General features: G+C 40.7%; 1 protein-coding gene across 2 annotated transcripts in view; it reads left to right on the top strand.

Annotated features, from left to right (window-relative positions):
• The window catches only part of LOC103374166 (ras-related protein Rab-27B-like), a 67,619-nt gene extending 45,976 nt beyond the window's left edge, over positions 1-21,643 (top strand). For both annotated transcript variants that reach the window (XM_008304208.1, XM_008304207.1), the window contains exons 2-6: positions 4,870-5,041; positions 10,131-10,219; positions 14,564-14,667; positions 14,848-14,971; positions 16,194-21,643. In XM_008304208.1, coding sequence (XP_008302430.1) covers positions 4,889-5,041; positions 10,131-10,219; positions 14,564-14,667; positions 14,848-14,971; positions 16,194-16,380 — 657 coding nt within the window. In that variant the 5' untranslated portion in view covers positions 4,870-4,888 and the 3' untranslated portion in view covers positions 16,381-21,643. The remainder of the gene's footprint in view (positions 1-4,869; positions 5,042-10,130; positions 10,220-14,563; positions 14,668-14,847; positions 14,972-16,193) is intronic.
• Positions 21,644-22,223: the final 580 nt, after the last annotated feature.

Raw genomic sequence — 22,223 nt, 5'->3', positions numbered from 1 at the left:
CTTTTGTTGTATACTGTATGCAATAATACTACAACCTCCATTTAAGGTATTTACAATATAGCGTCACAAAATATTCAATGAAGTTACCAGAATTCAACAACAAACGTACGTCTCGATGCAGCTGTATGACATTCTGACACATTTTGCAGCAGCGAACGACGCAGGCCTTCTTGTTCGCCTCCTAAAACTCTCCAACCCTGCTGGTTGATGAAGCTGCAGACGGTTGGTGTATCAGCGTGTAACTGAAAGCCGTATGTTCTCATCAGACGACGATACGAAGGATAACAGAGGAGGAAGAGCAATAAACAGCTTCCTGATAGCAACACTGATGATGCCTCCTCGTACAAACACAAATCATCTCGTCTCCGAGCAGAAACACTCTCCTCGCTCTCCTCCGTCCATTTGTTTCTGTTTGTTTCCTCTTCCTCCTGTTGTGTGTGATTGCTCATCCATTTTTAATGCCTCTGTGTGTTTTATGGTTTTGCTTGTTGCTTGTTATTGAGATCGAATGTCCTCCGCAGACTGAAGACAACGACTCCGTGAGCCGATGTCTCTTTTGTTACTGTATATATTTCTGTTATTAGATCTGCGGCGCTGTTTTATTTTATTAGATACACCTAACTGAAACTAATGCAGTCTAATTGAACTGGCCGGCAGTAAATCTTCTTTTCATCAATAAGGGAAGACTAGATATTAGAATTAACGCTCAGCAGAAAGCAATAAATTGCAAAAATACATCCTCGGCCTCCAGAATGACCGTAAAGTTGAATCAACACGTCTTTAAAGAAGCTAAAGCAAAACTGAACATAATAGCCTTCATTAAGGGAGGATTTATCGCTGGGATGTTGTGTTAGACTGAATTAGTTTTCTAATAAAGCAGCAACTGCATGTGGATGAAGGAGCTTAAAATATTAAATAAACCTCACTGTGGTCTCTTAGTAAATGTTCTGTTGGTCTCCAAGAGGAGAACGTGTACCGATACATGCTGTTTATCTTGTAGTCTGTAGACTATCCTGTAGCGGTGGATCTTCAGGCTCTTGGTCGTGTTCCTCGACCCGTTCTCGAGCAGTTCTTATGGTGTGGCAGGTTGCATTGTCCTGACTTTCATTGCCATGTGAGGGTGTGCTTAATCTGTAGCAGTCATGCATTTTGGTTCTTTTATAGATTTATTATAGATCTTGTAGAAATATGACGAAATCTGCTGGGTCAACAATATACATATAGCAATGCTAATATTGGTTAAATAACCTTTAGCTATTTTAACCTCAACCATGTGCTTTTCAATTTCAATTTCAATTTCAGTTTTATTTGTATAGCGCATATTTACAACAACAGTCATCTCATAGCGCTTCACAAAGGCAGAAACAGAAACACCCAACAATCCAAAACATCTGGATTCCCTATAAGCTTCAGCAGTCCACAACAGTGGGAAGGAACCAAAAACCCCTGCAGGGGAAAAAAAATCTCCGACAGAACCAGGCTCAGGGAGGGACGGCCATCTGCCTCGACTGGTTGGGTGGATGTAGGATGAATTATAAAATTTAGTTTACAGTTAAACAAGTTATTAGAAGTTATTGTCCTTTTGTAACAGGAGGCATCATGGTGGGGGGAGCAGAATGGTTTCAAGCTTCTGGTTGTGTCCTTAACCACTGCTCTTGACAGAGCTGGTGCAGTTTAACTAAGTTTGTTGGATTTTTCTGTTTTTCATCATCTCGGGTCACAGGTTCTTGAGACCAGTCTAAAACCTTGATTCTAGCCGGACTGAACCATTTCTTCACCACTTTTGAGGTGTGTTTGGGATCACTGTCTTGTCGGAACACTTATCTGTGTCCAAGACCCACCCTTCTAAACCAGACATTTAAGAAAAATAAGTCCCCACTTTATTCTGTTTTATCGTGTTTGTTGTCAAGGTGATGGTTAGTCGCTCTGTTTTCTGCTGTCAGCTGACCGAGCTGCTGTTAACATTTTTAGCCTGAGAGAATCGCAGCTGATCACGCCGCAAACATTCCTGGTCTTCCACCAACGACAACAGATCGATAAACTCTACGGTTCCTCATTGACTCACCCCCAGCCTCGCACCTACGGAGGCCTTCATCAATACCACTGACAGATGCTAAATGTGTGAGGGCAAGAGAACAAAGAAAAAATAAGGAGGTCTATCTGCCACCAAAGTGTCCCCCACAGAGAATGGAAACAGAACTGAAGTCTCAATTAAAATGACTATTTTCAAGATGATTGTCTGATCCATTTTTGTTCATCACTGCTGATGATTTGTAAAGCAAATCTTTAAAGACTTTTACATCAGATTTGTGTTTTCTCAAAGACAGGAAGGCAGCAGTGTTATTCAGTTCATACATCATGAAGAGGATCATGTTTGTTCTCACAAAGGCTGGTATTGTTCCGTGTACCAACACATTTGTCACAGCAAATCGATTTGAAATCCTGCTGTGCTAATAGTAGGAATTTAAAAATATCAATGTGTAATTTTTCAGTAAACATCCAACACAAGAAGAAGAAGAAGTGCAATTAATGGTAGTCATTTTTCTTTAAGTGTTTCAACGAATAAGCAAAGACTAGGAAGGGATGACAAAGACGTGTCGCTGTGGGGAATTTTCCATTAGAAATAAAAACAAATTGTTAGGAATTGCTGTGATTTTACCCAAATCACAAGCATTTGTCCTCTTCATGTGAGTCATTTTTAAGACAACCTGTATTCTGCAACTTGTTGAGACTTTTTAGCCTCAACTGTCCTTCAACATAAATACTGATGTTAGCATGCTAACATGCTAATGTGAAATAATTGTAAAATATACGGTACAGATGCTAATAACGTCTAAACAGCAATACCAACTGCTATGCTAATGGATGGAAACACTTATGCTGACATGTTAACATGCAGTAGCTAATATGTCAAGCTAATTTGAAACAGACCTTCAAAATAACATTAAAGTGTTAAAAAACAGATAATGCTAATTAGATTTGTTTCCAGTAAATGTTTTGCAGCAAATTAGCTTAGCTGTGCTGTCAGAAGGCTGTTAGCAGTAATAAACTGGGTAGAAGATGCGGGAAACCAAACCAGTTGTTTGCCCATTGCTAAAAGAAAAACCTCAAAACTTTTATTATCTGCATTACCTCTTCATCGAAAAAGTCCAAAACCAAACCAGCACAAAACCTTCTTGCTTCATTTTTTTTCAGTGTTTTTTTAAAATTTTGCCATTTTTAGCACATTAGCTCTTTCATCTTACCTGCTAGCATTGATTTCATGAATATGCCTAATGATGAACAATGCAATTTCTTATTCATCCACTAACTGTAAGGCTGATGGTTCAATCTTTGGGTGTCTTTGGGTAAGACGGCGACCTAAAGTTGCTCCACTAGTGTCCATGTGCGACTGGTTTACCATTTATTTTTAATGGCCTTTCTAAGGAACATGTTCTTGAGTTTGGAGTCCATGTTCCTAGACAGCTAATATCTGATTTTACTAATGTTGTCTGAAAATGTCTGGACTGTTTGGTCCAATCTGTCTTCCAGTTTCCTGGTGTGGATGGAAACAGCTGCTAGTTCTACAAACCAAGCTGTGACCAGAGTTGTAAAAAGGAACTAGTTCTGGTTAAATGCACTGTCGTCATCACATCTGAAGTCTGATTGTCACTGTCCTGTCTGAGATACACTGTGGTTTATTAGGGGGAAAGGAATTCCTGGTAAATCAGTGCCTTTGCTGTAATAAAGCGCAGTGTTATACATGCTTCTTCTCAGCTGACTGAATTAGAGTCTTATGATCGTCTCTAAATACACCACGTTTAGCCGTGAGGTAAACACACCCCGGACTACAACTCACTGGATATACCAACACTTCACACCTTCAAGAATCAGACTTGAAACCTTCATTCCAAGAGTTCATCCAGTAGTTTAAGCAGCATCAGTAAAGCAGCATAAAATGAAAGTATTCAAGTGTTTCAAAATTGCGCTTGTAGATAAAAACCAACTCTTTTCCTCCTTCAGTCGCTCTTTCTAAGTCATTTTTCAGTGTTTGCACATCTTCCTTCTGCTGCGGTTTAATGGCACCAACAATTGATCTCGAGGCGATTAACTTCTAATATTCAGCCGGCTGCATTTATTGACATTAACGTCACGGATTTAGTTGCAAAGCTGCTGCTGCTGTGCTGTGGGTGTATTTTGGTTTTAACCCAAAGAAGAACGGAGAGCTCAGCAACTTGGAGGAGGCGATTTGTTGGAATTGCAGCAAAAAGGTGGCAATCAAAGGCGTTAATACAACCAATAAAGCCATAAAATGAACAGATAATGACAATTAAATCGCTAATTGCAACTATTTCTATGACAATTAATCGCCAGTGAAAGATTAAAGATTATGTCTACCCATACAGGACTGATTTTGTCTGGATATTTCCCCTTGTCTCGCTATTCAAAAGACATTTTTTTGTGAATATTCTCACTGCCTCATATGTGAGGTTGGTTATATGCTCCTATTTTTCTTCTGCTGCATTTTCACACTGTCTCTTCTACTTTCTCATGAGTCTTTCCCAACCAGACTCTCACACAAACACATACAAACGTACTATTTTCCCAGAAAGTCTTGTTACAGTCAGAACGACCCCGTGAACCTCGCTACCATAATTCAACGTGGCAGCTGGTAGTACAACAGCACACATAGGCGCTGACCATCTCCTTCCTCTGTCGGTTCACTATCCGCTGGCTTGTTTTTCGACTCGCATGTTTGCCTCTTATATCCGATTCTGTGTGTTTCATTAATTATGTTTGTTTCGCAGCACATCCAGAATACCTACGGAAGCTGAAGCTTGAGTTTTTCTCTGTTCGTGACCACTCGTCTCCGTCCGTTTCCTTCTTCAGGTTTATTGCGGTCATCACTATGACTGATGGGGATTATGACTACCTTATAAAGCTCCTTGCCCTGGGGGACTCCGGCGTGGGGAAGACCACGTTCCTGTACCGGTACACAGACAACAAGTTCAACCCCAAGTTCATCACCACAGTCGGCATCGACTTCAGGGAAAAGAGAGTGGTGAGTTTCCTAATCTCTTCTATTACAATCTCCAGGAACAAAAGCGATGGAAATGCTGCTCATTTGTCTTCATCTCAAGTTTGCGCCCAGTTGTCTGATCAACCTCACTCGCAGGTGATGGAGGCTCGGTTGCCATAGTGACTGTGGCATTTGTCCACGCATTTTCTCTGGGCTTCACTTATCACAGAACAAACAGTGGGTCAGGTCAGGTCTGGATTTTCTGCTGCTTTTTTCTCCCACAGTGGCTGCTGCGCTGAGTCACACTCGACTTATTATAACTTACACAAGAAAATCAAACTTGGACGGGATCCAGGCTGGGATAAGCAACCCGGAATAAATTATATGTGAAGAGATGGCGTAGGTTAACTAGTTAGTTTCTAACATTACGGTTGCTTTCATACATGGAAAACAAAAGGAGCTGACATGTAGACCCATGAGCCAAAACAATTAGACTACTTGCAGCTGAGGCAAAGAACCACGATTGTTATGAGCTGCACACGTCAAGTCCAGGACATACCTGAAGGTTAGAGAATAGTTGGTTGACCAACCCTCGACCTTGTCGCTGGCTGGTGGAAATGGGCAGGCGTAAGGACTTTGAAGGACTTTGAAGTCGCTACGACCAAACGTCTGGGTCCGAAACTGTCAAAGTAATTTATTGTTCAAATAATTAGAGTTACTGTTGTTCCACTTGAGCTAATGTGCACAACTTTCTCTTGGAGAGGCTTATACGGATCCTGCTGCTGTTTAATGCTGCAGGTATTCAGAGGAAATAGTCCTAAACAGCCGGAAGCAGCAAACTTGAGTCCCGGCGCTGTCCTTGTTAGCGCGTTAGCATACTGAGATTAGCGTTTAACTCAAAGCACCCATGTGTCTACAGTTGGTACAGCCTCACACAGATGCTAGCTTGGCTGTGGACTCAACTGGCAACAGCAGCAACACAGTTTACAACAGTTTAAGTTGTTCCCTCTGGTTTTTATTTATTTATTCAAAGCAAGTTGCAGTAAAAAATTAATTGAAACCAACAAAACTCAAAAAGAACAGGTTTTTAATTAGTTGAACAACTGGAAAGGGCTGCAGGGTGGCGCAGTTGGTAGCACTGTTGCCTCGCAGCAAGAAGGTTGCTGGTTCGCGTCCCGGTGGGGGCACCGGAATCTTTCTGCGTGGAGTTTCCATGTTCTCCCCGTACAGCGTGGGTTCTCTCTGGGTTCTCCGGCTTCCTCCCACAGTCCAGAAACATGTTGAGGTTAATTGGTGATTCTAAATTGTCCGTAGGTGTGAATGTGAGTGTGCTTGGTTGTCTGTCTCTAAGTGTAGCCCTGTGATAGACTGGTGACCTGTCCAGGTAAACCTGCCTTCACCCTAAGTCAGCTGGGATAGACTCCAGCCCCCCAAGACCCTAGTGAGGATTAAGCGGTGTATAGATGATGGATGGATGGACAGCTGGAAATAAAACCTAATTTCTTGCTGGGATAAACCTCAGATTAGTCATCCCCATGCCAAAGTTTGCCAAACAAAAACCAGTCCTATATGACCATTTTTTCAATGTGTTGTAGTTTAGACACAAAAGCTTCTTGGGTATTGTTACGAAATTCTGTTAGTCAGTGGTTCCCAGTAAATATTTGACGAGTTGCCTCACATGCCACACATACTGGATGTACCAAACTGACAGATCCAGCAACAGTGAACTAGCAGAACTTGGAAGTCTAGGTAGTGAATATAACAAAATCGCTGCCTCTCTGGAGAGCTGACACTCACGAACCCTGGGGAACATGACGGTGACGTGTCCTGACAGCCTGAGAGACGGTCTTATTAAAATCATCTTAGACTTGAAAGGTGGCTGATGAGACGGACGCAGATTGGTTGGTCGTGTGTGGATGGACGGTCGAGGAGATGTGGTTTTTGACAAGTTGCAGGACTTGTAGTTGATAGTTTTTCTGACTTTGCCTGTATTGGGTTGGGGTTGAATTTGCAACCAATCAGACGCCTCCCTGGCTCTCTCTCTCTCTATATATATATGTAAAAGAAAACAACATCATACAGCCTTCTTTCATGTCTTAAAAGGCTTTCATGAATGATTTTCCGGAAAGTACAGCTCTAAACTGTAACTTATTTGTTGAAAACATCCCCAGCTGCTGATAAAGTCTCATCAGGATCATTACATATGCAGATGTAAAATGCAGTTATGTGACTCAGAGAGTGGGCGAGGCTCGGTTGGGTTCGGTCAGCAGTTTGATCACCTCGGTGCTCTGCTGCCTTCGCACGTCTGAAATACAGACAATGCAGCTTTAAGCCCACCACTCCGGATGACTCATAGGATTGATTATTGTTCCTCACCTCCTCTCTGGATGTGTGTGTTTTTGTGTGTTTGTGCTGAGGTCACACCCTGCTTTCAACACTGTCTGGAGTCAGACAGAAGCAGGCACATGTGCGATCGCAGCTGCACTTCGACGCCACCGGTGGCTCCTTCTCAGAGGCCTCGAGCCGAATCGTGACCAGTTTGTTCATCCAGTTTGTAGATAAAAGTCACATGACTCCCAAGCAGGTCATTTAGTGGACGGTGTTGGTACGATGTGAAGATGCTTTGGGGCAGTTAAAATGTGAAAAAAACAGCCAATTATCAGCTCAAAGACAACACTGCCTTAGTTTCGCCCATGTTTATCAGTTCTTGTCAGCTGATTTGAAGACATTACCGTTTGTGGTTCAAGCACCTAATAGGCAGGTTCCTGATGATAATACTCCTCCCCTACATGCTAATGTGTGAACTTAAGCTGACTGTTCCTGATGCTGTGTGTAATAATCAAAAAAATGCTGGTAAAAAATCTTTTTTTTGCTGCATGTGATCCTTTAAAATTCTGTATACTTGTAACTATATTTCTGATCTTTACCTCACAATCATTATCGAAGGTGTAAAAGTTTCCTTTCCTAAGTAGTAAATTCCTGTCTGTGAGTGTTGCAGTGCATTTTAAATGTTAATCTGTTCCTCCAAATGTACTTCCTGGATCAGATTTCACACCTCCACCAACTCACCCAACCTGCATTGCCTCACTGCTGGGCTGGGTTTTTTTAAAAGTCTGATTTCCCCCTAAGTTCTGGCTCAGCATCAAAAGATTTGGTTTGTCTTTCACTATCAAGATCTCTCAACTTTGGAGCTACCTCTCTGAAAGTCTGACGTTTGCACAGACGGGATCTTCTTTTAAATCACATCGCCTCAATCAGGAAAACAAATGACAAAATATGACCCTTATACCAAAAACCAGCACCGGATACACCAATGAACCAAAATATCACAAACAAACACAGAAAAAAGGGATTAACATGAATTATTTTGCAAAGATCTGGGATACATCAAACAGTCAATGATCCACACTTAGTGTATTTTAACGTTTGCTGGGTTCCAAGCCTACCAACCCAAAGTTGCCTGGCACCAGAAGCAATTTTGACTTCAGCGTCTTGCCCAAGGACACTTTTGATTAGTGGACAATCCACTCTACCACAGTAACAGAACAGTCATAGTCAATGCAAGAGACATGGGTTGGGGTAAAGACGAGAATGACTTTGACAAGAGCCAGATTGTTTGTTGTTTGATGACTTCGTTGGAGCATCTCCGAAACAACAAGGTTTGTCGGGTTGATCCCGATCAGCAGTGGTGAGTGCCTACTGAAAGTGGTCAGAAAAGGAAACACAAACCAGATGTTAAGGGATGTTCTCCAACAAATCCCATCTGTGGTGGCTCCAACTTGCAACTTACAGGACCTGCTGCTAAGATCTTGGTCCCACCTGGCACATTTGTAGGTCTTGTAGAGTCTATACCTGAGCAGGTCTCCACAAAGAACCCATAGAAACTTGTGGTCAGTTTGCACCTGGAAAACTGAGCCAAAGCCACCGTGGAGTCTGTGTTGCCGTGAGCATGTTTGGTGCAAACTCCAGCCTTAAAGAGTGTCAGAGAAAGTGTCAGAGTGTCTCATCTGGGAGAGTCGGAGGCGCGAATGACGCCCGAGGCTTCCCGCAAAGACACAAACACACAAGAGTTCATCATTTCACAGTCTGAGTCACGGTCCAGATGAGTGCCAGTCCTGCTGAGCTACAAGTGGAGAGGTGGGAAAAAAAAAATCCTGGACTACGTTGGCGCATATTTCTCGAAGTTCCGGTGAAAAGATACTCGATAGCGGAAGTTCAGTTCGGGTAACAGATCTGTGAGTTTGATTTGTCAGATGTCAACATGCTGCACAGTTGTTCAGGGTACAATGAGGAAGGATTTAACCGTGGGATGTTATCACAGCAGCCGTCTGTCTTCTCCACTGTGGAATTACAACAAGCACCTTCCACAGTATTCTACTCTGAATGAATGGATGTGCGTGTACGGCTTGATTATGTGGCCAAAAACCTTGAGAGTTGATGTTTTTCATTGCTGAAACTTTTAAGAATGTCGATTTGTGCAAATCTTAAATTGAGTCAAAGAGTCATACTGCATTATTTAAATTTTATAGATTACACATAAACAAGAATTGGACTCTATTGAACGCATTTGATTTGCTGCCCAGCCCTGCAGCCATACTGTGAAAGTCAAGCAAGGTTCAAATCTTCAATGAAGCCTTTGTAATTAGGTTATGCATTACATTTCAATATGTTTTCTGGGAGAATTGTCATCTGGAATGTCATCTACAAAGGTCAAAGTTCTATGGCTGTCCCGTAAATGGGATTGTACACAACAAATAGGGGCAGAGAAAGTAAGAAAAACCTTGGGGGGGAAAAAAAATCCCAAATCATGCAGATTCATGTGGGACCAATATGTTACAGGACTTCTGTGAAATCTGGTAGCGAGTCCCAGTAGAAATTTTACTTTTTAAATTATGGGTGTTTTTTTACAGGATTAAGATCACAGATGACCTCCATAGTTATTATAAATTAATAAAGCTTCCTAAGTAACACTAGTCTTATGCAAATAGTGTCGTAGAGGTGTTGCTAGATTGTAGTGTTAAGCACAATGTCCACCAATTAATACATTTGTATGTGAAGTGTATAAAGCCAGTCATTTGATCTGTTATCGAGCGTCTACGCTACTAAACGTCTGTTATTTGTGTCTCCTCAGGCCTACACAGCGACTAACCCCAATGGGACGACCACAGGGAAAACCTTCAAGGTTCATCTTCAGCTCTGGGACACCGCTGGACAGGAGAGGTGGGCTGCTTATCCCATTAAGTCTGGGTCTTTTCCCACGAGGGGGGAAACGTCTAACAGGATAACGGGTTGTCAGCTGGTTCCCATGTCGCCGATGGTATCTCGGATTTCAGCGATACTTTAGGAAACAAAGCTTTGTTGTGCTGGAGCAACAGCCAGTGGAGCTGAAAGTTGAAGCCATAGATTATATAAATGATGAATATAGCTACAGTGAAGTCAGTTTTTTTATATGTTGACTGCTGTTTTGAAGGCTTGTGTTCAGCATTTGGCCGTTACCACGTTGGTTTTTTGACACTGGCTGTTTATCGTCTATTTTACCCCAAATGAAACCATAATTAACAAAACAAACATCACACTGTATTCAAATAGTCTTTAAACTAGCATTTAATACCATAAAATCATGAGGAAAATGCTTACTGAGGGAGCAAATCAAGTGAGAAGTAGAGTCATTTTCTCATAGACTTCTATACAATCGGACTTCCATAGGAGTCGCCACCTGCTGGCTAGAATGCAGGTCTAAGGAACTTTGGTGCTTACTTCTGTTTTCAAACCCATTTTTTATGTGCAATCTGTGGTCAAAACTGGAGCGTGTTCAGCTGAAGTTTCTGTCTTGGGCAGCCTGGAACCACTACGAACATCTAGATCTGGTGTTACCGTTCACGGATGGTGGTTTCCGCATGTTGGGGATGCTTATCCAAAGTTTGTTCTCTTAAAAGGTAACGTACCTACCTTCAATAAGAGCGGCAATAATGGCAAGTTAATCGCAAAACATAGTGACAAGCATAGATGAGACTAGAACTGAGTTAAAGAAATAACTCCTCTGTTGGTATATTTATTCAATCACTCAAAAAATAGGTGCTACTTCTGTTGGTTGCAAACAGCACTGGTGAAATAGATTCAACAGTTTGAGAATAAATACAAAAACTAAATATTAAAATGAGTAAAATGGCGGTTAACTGGACTGCTAACCCGATGCTTTTCCACGGAAATCGTGGAGTCTCTCCCCACAAATGCTTGTAGAAACCCAATCCTCGCACTTTTAAAATATAATCCTGATTAAATTAAACCATTAAGACCCAAAAGATTTGCAACCTGTTGACTGAATTCATGATAAACAAACAACAATGCGTCTCTTTGCTCAGTTCTAGTCAGTTTAAAGCTTCATTACCTTCATTGTGGAGCGCTGAGACATTTTGTAAGTTCGTAGATTTTCAGTTTGCATTTTTAAAACTCCACTGGTAAACAAATGCAAAAGGTTAAAAAACAAACGGCACGACTGTAATAAAAGTGAAGCCTGTTTGTGAAATCTAGCGTTCATAACCGCACTGAAAGGCCGAAAGGGGAAACAACGGATCAGTATTTATGACTGTGTGTGTCAATCATGTGTGTGTGGTCTCTAATTGGACCCAACCTTGATCTGTTGATTCTCTTTCTAAAGGCCTGATGACTCACTGCTGGATGAGTCAGTGGCAGTTACATAATTTTAATTGCATTTATTCGGCTCAGCGTAACGGAACAGATCTCTGTTTGCGTAAACTCGTCCTCGTGGGGTGAAGCTTGGGTTTGGATGTTGGGGTTCGGGGTTTTTTTTATTGCACCAGTTTGTTATTTACGTCAATAATAACCACAAAAGATTCATTCTCCTGGCAATCAACTCTTCTCATTTAATACCGTCTCTGCTGAGTCAACACACACACATGATTGTGTTTCAGGAAATATTCCCTTTAAGTCTGCATGTGGCACCTTTTTCCCATCAATGATGAATGAATGCATTTTAATTATTTTATAAACCCCCCGAGCTCACATGTGTTCCTGTTCGGTTTCTGCTGGCGTTCAACACTTTCTGCACGTTTAAACCCACATTTATGAATCAAGGACGTTCATTCTCTGCTGTCGCTGGGTTTGCACAACGTATTCTGGGTGCATTTTGAAGTGTTGTATTAGAAAATGGCAAAATTTATCAGAAACTCCCCCAGTTTAGCAAAGGTGGAGGTGGTTCTTCAAATCGCGTTTATGCACCTCATGGGAGATAAAAACCTCTTCTTGGAATAAATGTGGATATTTTTAACTGGTTTTATTGACTCCAGACAGCATTAAACATGAAATTATTACAACTTTTCTGAAGGAAAACAAGTATTCAGATTCGATTTCTTTAATAGATGGACAAAGTTTTGTTTGTTTTTCTGTGGTTGGAAAACAACAGATTTTATTTGTGACAACTTCTATTTCGTCCTTTACAGGCAAAACTATGCAAACTAGCTTCGCTCTGCTGCAATAAATGGAAACAGTTTGCATCTAATTAGCTTCTCAGTCATATAGAAACGCCGTATTTTACCAATTTGACTGAGTGAAAACAAGAATAAACTCACATTTTGGCAATTAACGATTAAAATATTTGTTTAAATACTTATAGACTGAGTCCTTGTTACAGCCGCTGCATCACTCTCGGACGTGAAACTAACGTCCAGAAGTAAACCTGAATAACATCGTAGCTCACGACTTGTTTTTGAGACCTTTTTTTTTTTTTCCCTTTCTGGCTTCTGTGCAGCTGCTGACTCAGATCACAACACCGATTGTGTATCTGTGTGCGTTTGTGGCGTACGTAATTATATTTGCCACGAAAGCTTCGGCGCTTGTGTGAGCTCGTAATTCAAATTCATATCATGGGAATAAAAACAGACGCAGTGCTGAATGGAAAAAGACCCCGTTGTGGTTTTTCAAAGTAAAAGCCCTCCGACGCTTTCTTGTCTTCACTGAAAGGGACAAATGTGTGCGATTATCGAGGGCGACGAATCTCCTGCCACCTCCAGAACCTCACACCCGCTGTGGAAACACGCCTCGTATCTGCTGCTTTGTCCTGATTGTTTGCATATTAAATATTTGCATGTAAGTCGTGTTTGCTCAGTTACGTTCCTGCTGGTGTCACACGAACATGCGACACAACACTCAGGTCAAACAGGGAAGTCCCACGAGTGACTGGAGAGGGTAGGAACAGCAGCATACGTTTGCTTATTGAACATTTTCTTTATTTAAGGCTGTGACTGATTTTAACAGGCTTATAAGTCGGTGCTTCTCTGTCTTATTGTTTTTTTGTAAAAGAAGGTTTTATTCATTCAAACATTTGGGTTGTTTCATCTTAAATCATCAGGGGCCTTCTGCTAATAAACTCTGGATCGTTAAAATTGTTTCTGATATTTTAGACGGATATATTAAATGCTTTCCAAGATTTTCTTAAAAGTGGGCTTTTTAGGAAAACTCTTAGTCGTATTTGGAGAACCGTTTTGAAACTCCAGAGCTCGGTTCTATTTGGATAATCCTGTTGAGCAGTTTTTGTGTTTTCGTGGTACAACTAAAAAACAAAAAACAACAAAAAGAAAAACGTTTTTGTTTTTGTGATCCAGTATTTCATATTAAAAGGTATTCTATGGGATTGTTTTCTATTTTTGTGACCTGAAGCCACGTGTGGTTCAGAAAATATCACCGGTTGACTTCTAAACATAAAGATGGAACTTTTTATAATTTTTTTTCGTATTTCAACTCACCCATAATCAAAGATTTCTTGTTCTACTTGTCCAATATTATAGATTCTGAATCAGTAACATGATAAGAAATAACTGTGAAGATTTCAGGTGTTTATCTTTAATAGTTCCTAAAATATTGTCGTTCAAAAAGCCTCAAATTTCAACGTGGAAAAAAATTCTGCTTAAAGTTCGTCGACGGGCGATTTTTTGAGAAGTATTTGATATATGAAGCTAAAAGTTCACAAATATCTTCATAAGCATCTATGATTTATGCTATAAAAAGTTTAAGAGAAATCAAAGATGGTGGAGCAGAAATTGCTCTAAAAGTCCGATGACTGGAGATGGAACGACTCATCGTAAACTTTGACCACTTGGGGGCAGCAGAGACGAGCTTCAAACACCGATGCTTGCAGCTGTTATTACTGTTAATGTAAGAAGCTGCTTATTTTGCGGACACAGAGCAACGTTAGCATTCATTTGGAGTCTTGTTCCTGTTCCTGTCTGAATGTAAATAAAATGATTTGCTTTCTTTTTATCTCTGTTTTGGTCGACACCAACCACAGAGAGGAAGGAATCTCTGGTAGCTAACGGCTCCACTGTGTCTTAGCTGTGTCGTTCTGTTGTTTGGTGTTGGACCGGGACTTTGGCGTTTGGTTTTTGTTCATTATTTTCTCTGTGAATGGAAACACTGGTGAGCTGCAGAAACGGTTTTCCTCAAAAAGCATCTAGATGCTGTTAGAGGAACAGTTCTGACTTCAGGTTTCAGACCTGGTGTGTTTTCAAATGTGCAGAAGACCAACATGGCGTCGTGTTTGTGCTGCAGGTTCCGCAGCCTGACGACGGCGTTCTTCAGGGACGCCATGGGGTTCCTCCTGATGTTCGATCTCACCAGCCAGCAGAGCTTTCTCAACGTCAGAAACTGGATGAGTACGTTCTCTCTCTCTCTCTCTGCAGGGTGCACGCGAGGTTTTCTACGATCTGCTCATAATTAAAACAGATTTATTCCCCCGATGCGCCCGTCAGACATCCAGGCATGTAAATATGCAGTTCTCCAGTTTTACATTTGCACATGTGATGTGTTTGTGGTTCGTTTGCATTCATTTGCAGGCCAGCTACAGGCCAACGCCTACTGTGAGAACCCCGACATCGTTCTGGTCGGGAACAAGGCGGATCTGGCCGACCAGCGGGAGGTTCAGGAGAAACAGGCCAAGGAGCTGGCCGACAAATACGGGCAAGTTTACTCTGCATGTTTTTCACTTAAGTGAAAGTATAATGTTTGACGTTAGCAATACTGGAGGCATCAACAGTAAGGATAGTTTTAAGATTTGTCATTTGAAGTCTCCAGCTTTCATACCAGCTGACACGATTTACAGCCACTTCCTGCTGTAACTTTACCTGAAGTGTTTACATGCAAACAGTTCAGATCAACATCCTGCAAGACTTAAACTTTGAAATTTCAAAGCTTTCAGCTGCTTTCCAGTTCGGTAAACACTCCCCAGACCTGTCACTGTGTAAACTCTGCCTCACGCACTGCTTTACATGTTTTAACCCCAGTTTGTATTTTAACCTTTTCAGTTAGATTTTTATTGTGTTTGCACTTTTTTTTTCCTGCAAAAATGCAAATTATATTGTTATTATTATTATGTCTGTACTGCTAAATCATTATTAAAAAAAAACACATTTCATCGAGCAAACTGACCGTGAGAGAAGCAAAACACAACATTAGAGACAAGCAGCGATGACGGCGCAAAGATTTCGCAACAACTTCCTGTTAGACGAGCTAAAAATAGTTTCCCAGCGATGCAGGAAGTATTGAGCCTCTGCCTTAAACTCAGGTGAACTTAAAAATGGACGTCACTGTGGTGTTCACATCCTTGGACATCCTAAACGTACTTTAGATCTTAGCAGAGTCACTTTTATTTCCATGTTAGCGATGCTCTACATGCATCTTCAGAGATATGCAAATGTCCTGTTAGCCATTTGCTGTGTTTGTCCATCCATTGTTGCACCATCTCTAATTTGCGTGATTTATTCATTTTTTCATCATGAACTACCTGATATGTATAAAGGCATTTGTATAATTTTAGCTTGATAATTAAAATACTTGCCGAGGCAAAAGTTCGACCCAGTTTTTGACATAATTTTTTTGAAATTTGAAAAGGAGATAAAAACCTGCAGTTTTCGCTGTTGTTTCTCGTCACGTCATTGATTCAGAATCTTGTCTGATATGACGAAAAAATAATAAAACCGTCTCATCCTTGAGCTCACATTTACAAAAACATGAATACTGCAGAAGTCACGATGGAGCTGCAGGCCACAAAAATACAAAACAAAACTTAAAGAATCATTTTTAATATCAAATACTTGAGCGACCCAAATGGAAATCAATGTTCAAACTGATTTTCACGCACCAAAGCTCTCTACTAAACATATTTTCTTCTCGTCCCGTTCAGGATCCCGTACTTCGAGACCAGCGCGGCGACGGGCGCCGAGGTGGACAAGGCGGTGATCACGCTGCTGGACCTGGTCATGAAGAGGATGGAGCAGTGCGTCGACAAGCCGCCCGCCGAGCCGGCCAACGGCAACGGAGCCACGAAGCTCGGCGATGCACAGCCCAACGAGAAGAAGTGTGCATGTTAGACGAAGGCGGCGAATCAGGACAAGCACCAGTCAGCGCTCCTCTGTCTTCTGGCCACAGTCCCTCCTTCTTTTACTTTTTTGATAGCATGTTTCTTCATCGTCACTTTCTTCTCTTTGAAACTAACTCTGAGCCACTTTCTCCTCCTCTTTTGGCTCTTTTTGCTCCCTTTATTCTACTTTATCCCCCCCCACCACCAAAACTGAAACGGCTCTACCCCCCTCTAGTGGACATTCGAGGTAACGCAGTCTCAGCTCTGGCTGCCTTTTTAGGAGGAAAGTGAACCAGGAGGGGACGGTTTTAACGTGCCTCGTCGAAAAACATGCAGCCTGGGAATTAAGCTCCCAGTTTCTCTGCTCGCAAGTGCTTTGAATGGTTTAAACGGACCTAAATGCTCAAACAGACAACTTTAATTTGGAGGAAAATATTCCAGTTTGTATTAAATCTGGGTCGTTTAATTTCAGGCTGTGTGTTGGTGGAAGTGACGGTCCTCTCCTGACGCTTTTCCTCCTGGACCAGGGTGAGGAATTGTGCGACCGACGTGTTTTTACTTTAGTTTTTTTCCTCTTTTTCACACTGAGTTCTACGCTGTACCTGTACTGGCCACATACGGAGGTTTTAAGGGTTCAAGGCAGTTTAGTGTGGTTTACAAATGCTACGTGTTTGTTAAAAATGCACTAAAGTGTGTTGGGTTTGGTTCGGATTGATCAGCAATTGGGGTGTCTGCTTGTTGGCTTCTCGTGCTAACTTCAGAATACATACGATGATATCTTGGAGCCATACAGATAGAGTTAAGACCTATATTTCCATTTCTACCACTGATAAATAAGAATCTACAACACTACCTAAGACACAATGAACAAGAGGCTTTTATTCTGCTCATGGCTACTTGGTAGTCATGCAGTTACCAGAGAATGTTGACATCACTAACTTCTTGTTTTGTTTGATTAGCATGAAAGCTGACTAGCTAACATGGAAATGTCTGTAGTTACATTTAATGGCTAAAAGAAGAGTTTACATGATCAAAAGCACCAGTGTTTTTAGGTATAGACAGTGTTCTCGCCACTTTCAAGTTTGAAGACATGTAGAGAAACTTAACTCAAAACTTTGTGTATCGATTTTCTTGCCACATCAACGCAGTATTTTGGATTAATCAGCTCGTTGTGTTCAAGTTTCATGAGTTCTTATGTGCCAATACTTTAAGTTTTCTCTTACTGAATGATAATACGACCAATTTTTCATAGCAGAACAACAGGATGTGATAAGCTGAGCTAACGTAGCCTAAAACCTAAAAAGATAGCTGCCATGTGATTGGTTAGCGAGAGCGCTGTTTGGCTGCTTTATGCACTTATTTTACATACAAATCACCGGACGCCATGTTTCCATGTCGGTGTTGGATTCAACAGCTTTGGCTGCGACGTCAACTCTGAGGCCGCCAAGAACACAGTCGCTACTGGGTGTCAATCACGTTCTATGAGTGCATAAGACTTGTTATGTTGGCCGATATGTTAAATTCTACATTTAGGTTAATGGATATCGAGAGAGAAGACAAATGGCGCTTGTTGTCCTCTCTGAGTTTAGCCAATCATTGTCAAAACCTGCACATCAGGTTTCTTTAGGTCCGTTTAGACATACCTACTCTGCAGTTTTTACTTTTATTTCCTGCGACAATAACTCTTAAAGAGGTTCTATAGGACTAGTTCCTGTGGCCGGAACATGCACAAAGGTTTGAGACCGCCTTAACACAACTTGCAAAGTTCCAGCAGTGGACAACAGCCTTTTGTACGTGTTATTTCCAAGCCCTCCTTTAATTAGCTTTAGTTATCAGCCTGGATCTACTTGGCTGTTTACACGTTACACCTCCGTGACGATGCCCGACTTGTTTGATTGCAGATAAAACCCGTGTTGTGGGACCAGTATGGGTGCAGCAGGACACACGTGTGCACTTGAGAAAAAAAAAAAAAGCCAACACTGTATATCATTAATGGTGTGTTTACCAGGATAGACGTATTGTTCCGAACTGATCTACTGCCTTGGCTTTTAAAGCGTTATTCCACTTTGGCGGGAATGAATTTTATTGTCTGCGGGAGTTTGAGACGAGTCAACTAAAAATACTGGATGTTCTGGAGATGCATTGTAAGTTTCTAACATTTAACCTAAAAACAAATTGTAATTCAGAGCTTAGAAAAGAACCCCTAACATGACAGTGAACTCTTGAATCCTTTAAAGTCTTGACTTGTCTCGTTTCCACAGATCATCTCACAAAGTGAAATATGGCTCTAAGGCCCCATCATGTACATGACCAATGTTGTTAGAATATACAGTGACCAATTATTTATATTAAAGAAATGTAAAACATGTTGTCATTTCTGTCGTCATGTTTTTGTTCTTTTCTTTAAATCTCCCATTTCACTTTATTTTTATTTTCATGTCCGTCAAGCAGCTGCATTTATGTTTGCTTTGTTTTGCTTTAGTGTTCTCGAGCTCAGCTGTCCAGTTAACCCAAGATTGACACTTTTTTTGGTAATTGTCTCTTAATACAGTATTATAAATCCATTTATTACAAATGAAGGACTTATTTTAAGTTGTTACATGGACCAACTTATTCTCATGTTTCGAGGCTTAACGACTTTACGGATGCTTCAGAAAGTATTCAGACCCTTTCCGTTTTCAAAACTAGCATAAAAACCCAGAATGAGGAGATGAAAACATGTCTTTAGAGTTTTCTTTTTCTAATTTATTATAAATCTAAACCCATAAAAATAACGAGACCTTTATTTTCTTACTTTATAGAAGAACCCATGGCAGTAATGTCTCCACACAGATACTCAGAAGATGCAACATGTTGGACAGGAAGTGTCTTCAAATCTCCCTTCAGTTCTGACCAGCGTCTCTGTTGATGCTGCCACCACCATGCTTTACTGTACAGGCGGTATTACCACCCATATAACCTTTCTTCTTACTTTCTGACCAATATCCCTGTAGTGTTGCTGTGAAGCACCCCAGTGGCATGATGCTGCCACCACCATGCTTCACTGTATGGACGGTATAACCACCTGGCAACAGTTTGCAGCAACAGAATATGTTCTAGATATTCTGGATATTGAATCTTATCATTGAATATCATCTGAAACTTGTAAAGGAGAGATTTCCATTTTTGAATTTTAAAAAAATTGCAAAAAACCCCAATTCTAAACACATTTTCACTTTGAGTGTAGATTTATAATAACATTTACAATAATTTTATCCATTTAAAATTTAATTTTAAACATAAGGAAGGGAGTTGGAATTATAATTTTATCACAACACATAAACGTAAATGTGTAAATGTGCAGAAAACCCAGTGAAGTTAAGGCATTTGTTAACTCCAGTGAGTATATTCGGCCACAGTCACTTGTAAATTTACAGAGAAAAAAAAAAACATCTTTAAGTCTGACATGAAGGCTTTTAAGAATCAAGTAACACCTTAATCTACTTAAGATGCCCCAGAAACCAGACCACTTTGCGTCCTGATAAATAAAAATAAATCTTGATTTTGCCACTTTGTGAACAAACAGACGGTTTAACAGCAGTTTCATGTCATATTAGGCGTATAGCTGCACAACACTCCTGCAGCTTGGTCTTTAAAGGGCGCTTCCAATAGGCCAGCATCATTTTAAAGTTATTTTTTAATCAGTTATGTTTGTTTTTTTTATATTATGCTCTTTTTGAACAACATTCTGAGTTTCATCTCTCCGTCGCCTACATTAAATCTGCCAAATGTGCCAAATTACAAGGTCTTGTTTTTGGAAAACCCAAACCTCAGCCTGCTGTTCAATCAGAACAAGTCTTTAAAAAATGGTGTGGAGCTCTTTTTTTGATTTGAGTCATTTGCCAACAGCTGATCTTGGTGCCATATCAGGCTGTGGTTTGATTTTAGTTGAACATTAGGAGCGTCGTTTCCCAGGATCTTCATGGGTTGTTGCACCTTTTACAGCAAACAATCTGTTGATTTTGTCGTTTATTCTGGTTGTAATTATGAAGTACAGGCCACAAAATATTTTAAACATGTACAGGAGCCGTTTAACGATATTGTGGGGGGTATTTAGTTTACTTCGTTCCACCTTTCATCAGTGAAGGAAGTGTTATTTCAGTCCGTCCAGCTTCGTACTCAGTTCAGACTCAATTTGATTCAGTGTTTGGCCACTGGGGGGCAGCAGACTGAGCTGAAAACACAACATATTGTCACCGTATGAAGCTGTTATTTCGTATTAGCAAACAGCTGCGTGGTTGTACGTCCAGCAGACACATCACAGCTGCTTCTCGTTTTAACTCAGCGTTCAACCCCCTTTAGTTACACGAGAGCGCTGAGACCATAAAACCAAAACTACGAGCTAAAAGAGGCTAAAAAGCTCCGTATCATGTTGCATAACTCGACAGTCATTGTTATTAAAAGAAAAAATACTGATTAGCGCAGCTTTAAAATGTCATATGTGTCCTTAAAAGTCTTTATAAAAGTGTTGATTTTTATTAAAGCTGCTAATCAAGTGTTGAACATGTTTTTGTTCAGAGTTTGGTGAAAGCAGCCCTTTGATCGAGATGACTTACAGCTAATTTGGGTTAAATGTCGCTAAATATCTTCAATGAATTTAATTTGCAAAAACAACTTGGATCGAGTTGAGACAATCTCCAGAGACGGCTTCATGTTGCTTGTTATCTTTTGACGCATTCGTCCTCTGATTCCTTTTTCTTGCTTAAATTCAGTTGTTTTTTCTCGATGTGTGTGTTTGTTTTTTTAGACATCTCCATAATTCATCTTTAATGTAGTTTTTGAATTCACTTTGAAAGTTTACACAGTTTGCAGAGTCATGTCGTGCCTGTTCTAATAACTCTTCTGTCTGATCCTCTGTAAAAGTTCGTGAGCTACTGAATATTTTAATGCATTATTGATTATAGATTTTCAAAGCGGAGGCAAAAGAGAACAGAAGTCCTGATGTTATTTTTTCTTGTTTGGTTTCGTTTCGTGCCCGATGTATCAGAACAACTAATCAATCCGAGTTACCTCTAAGAGCTTTTATTTTTGGAAATCCTCTGTGTGTGAATTCTCTCTGATGCCTGCGGTTCGTACTCGTTTGTTCAGTTTTTTGTTTTTTTTTCACTGTGTGTATCGATGCCTGTGTGTGTTTGTTGCACCGTTAGCATGTTTGACACCTCGAGAATGGAATGACCTGCGATGCGTTCAGTGTTTCTGATGCCAGAGCTGCAAATAAATCTCTGTTGGTTTTATCCTGCGTCTTTTTTTAAATTTACTTTTCCAGAAGCACTCGACGCAGATGGTCGTCGTCTTTTTACTGTTTCTAAACCTTCTCCAGCAGAGTCTGATTGCAGCTGTGTTGGGCTGTTTCTTGCCTGAGGACCAACAAACTTTTCTTTTAGTCTTTTTTTTTAATCTTGCATGCAAAGGATGTAGAACTTGTGGATACTATAACAGTTTGTGTGCAATTAAAAAGGAAGCCCACTTGACAGTAACTCAAGTAAAAGACCAAAGAAATTGTAGTCTTGACATTTACGTTAAATATGTTTATGAATAAGTGGCAAAACTGAACAAAAACAAAGTACACTCTACATGTCGCTAGTTAGCTGCCACAGCTGTTTATTTGGTTTGTATATCAGCTGCTGCAAACTGGTAACAAAAGCTGCTGCGTTGGGAAAAATGTTGTTCCTGTCAGTGGTGCAATGGTGTCCCTTCAGTGGTGGAGTTCCTCAAGGCTCAATTCTGGGACCTATTTTATTTTCCTTATTTGTTCTTTGGCTGATTCACATCATTTCTTTGAAGATGATATCCGACTTTATGTATCCAAACACA

The sequence above is a fragment of the Stegastes partitus genome, unplaced genomic scaffold (assembly GCF_000690725.1).
Source record: "Stegastes partitus isolate 25-593 unplaced genomic scaffold, Stegastes_partitus-1.0.2 Scaffold2164, whole genome shotgun sequence".
NCBI classification, from domain to species: Eukaryota; Metazoa; Chordata; class Actinopteri; family Pomacentridae; genus Stegastes; species Stegastes partitus.
This window is presented reverse-complemented; position numbering and strand designations above follow the sequence as displayed.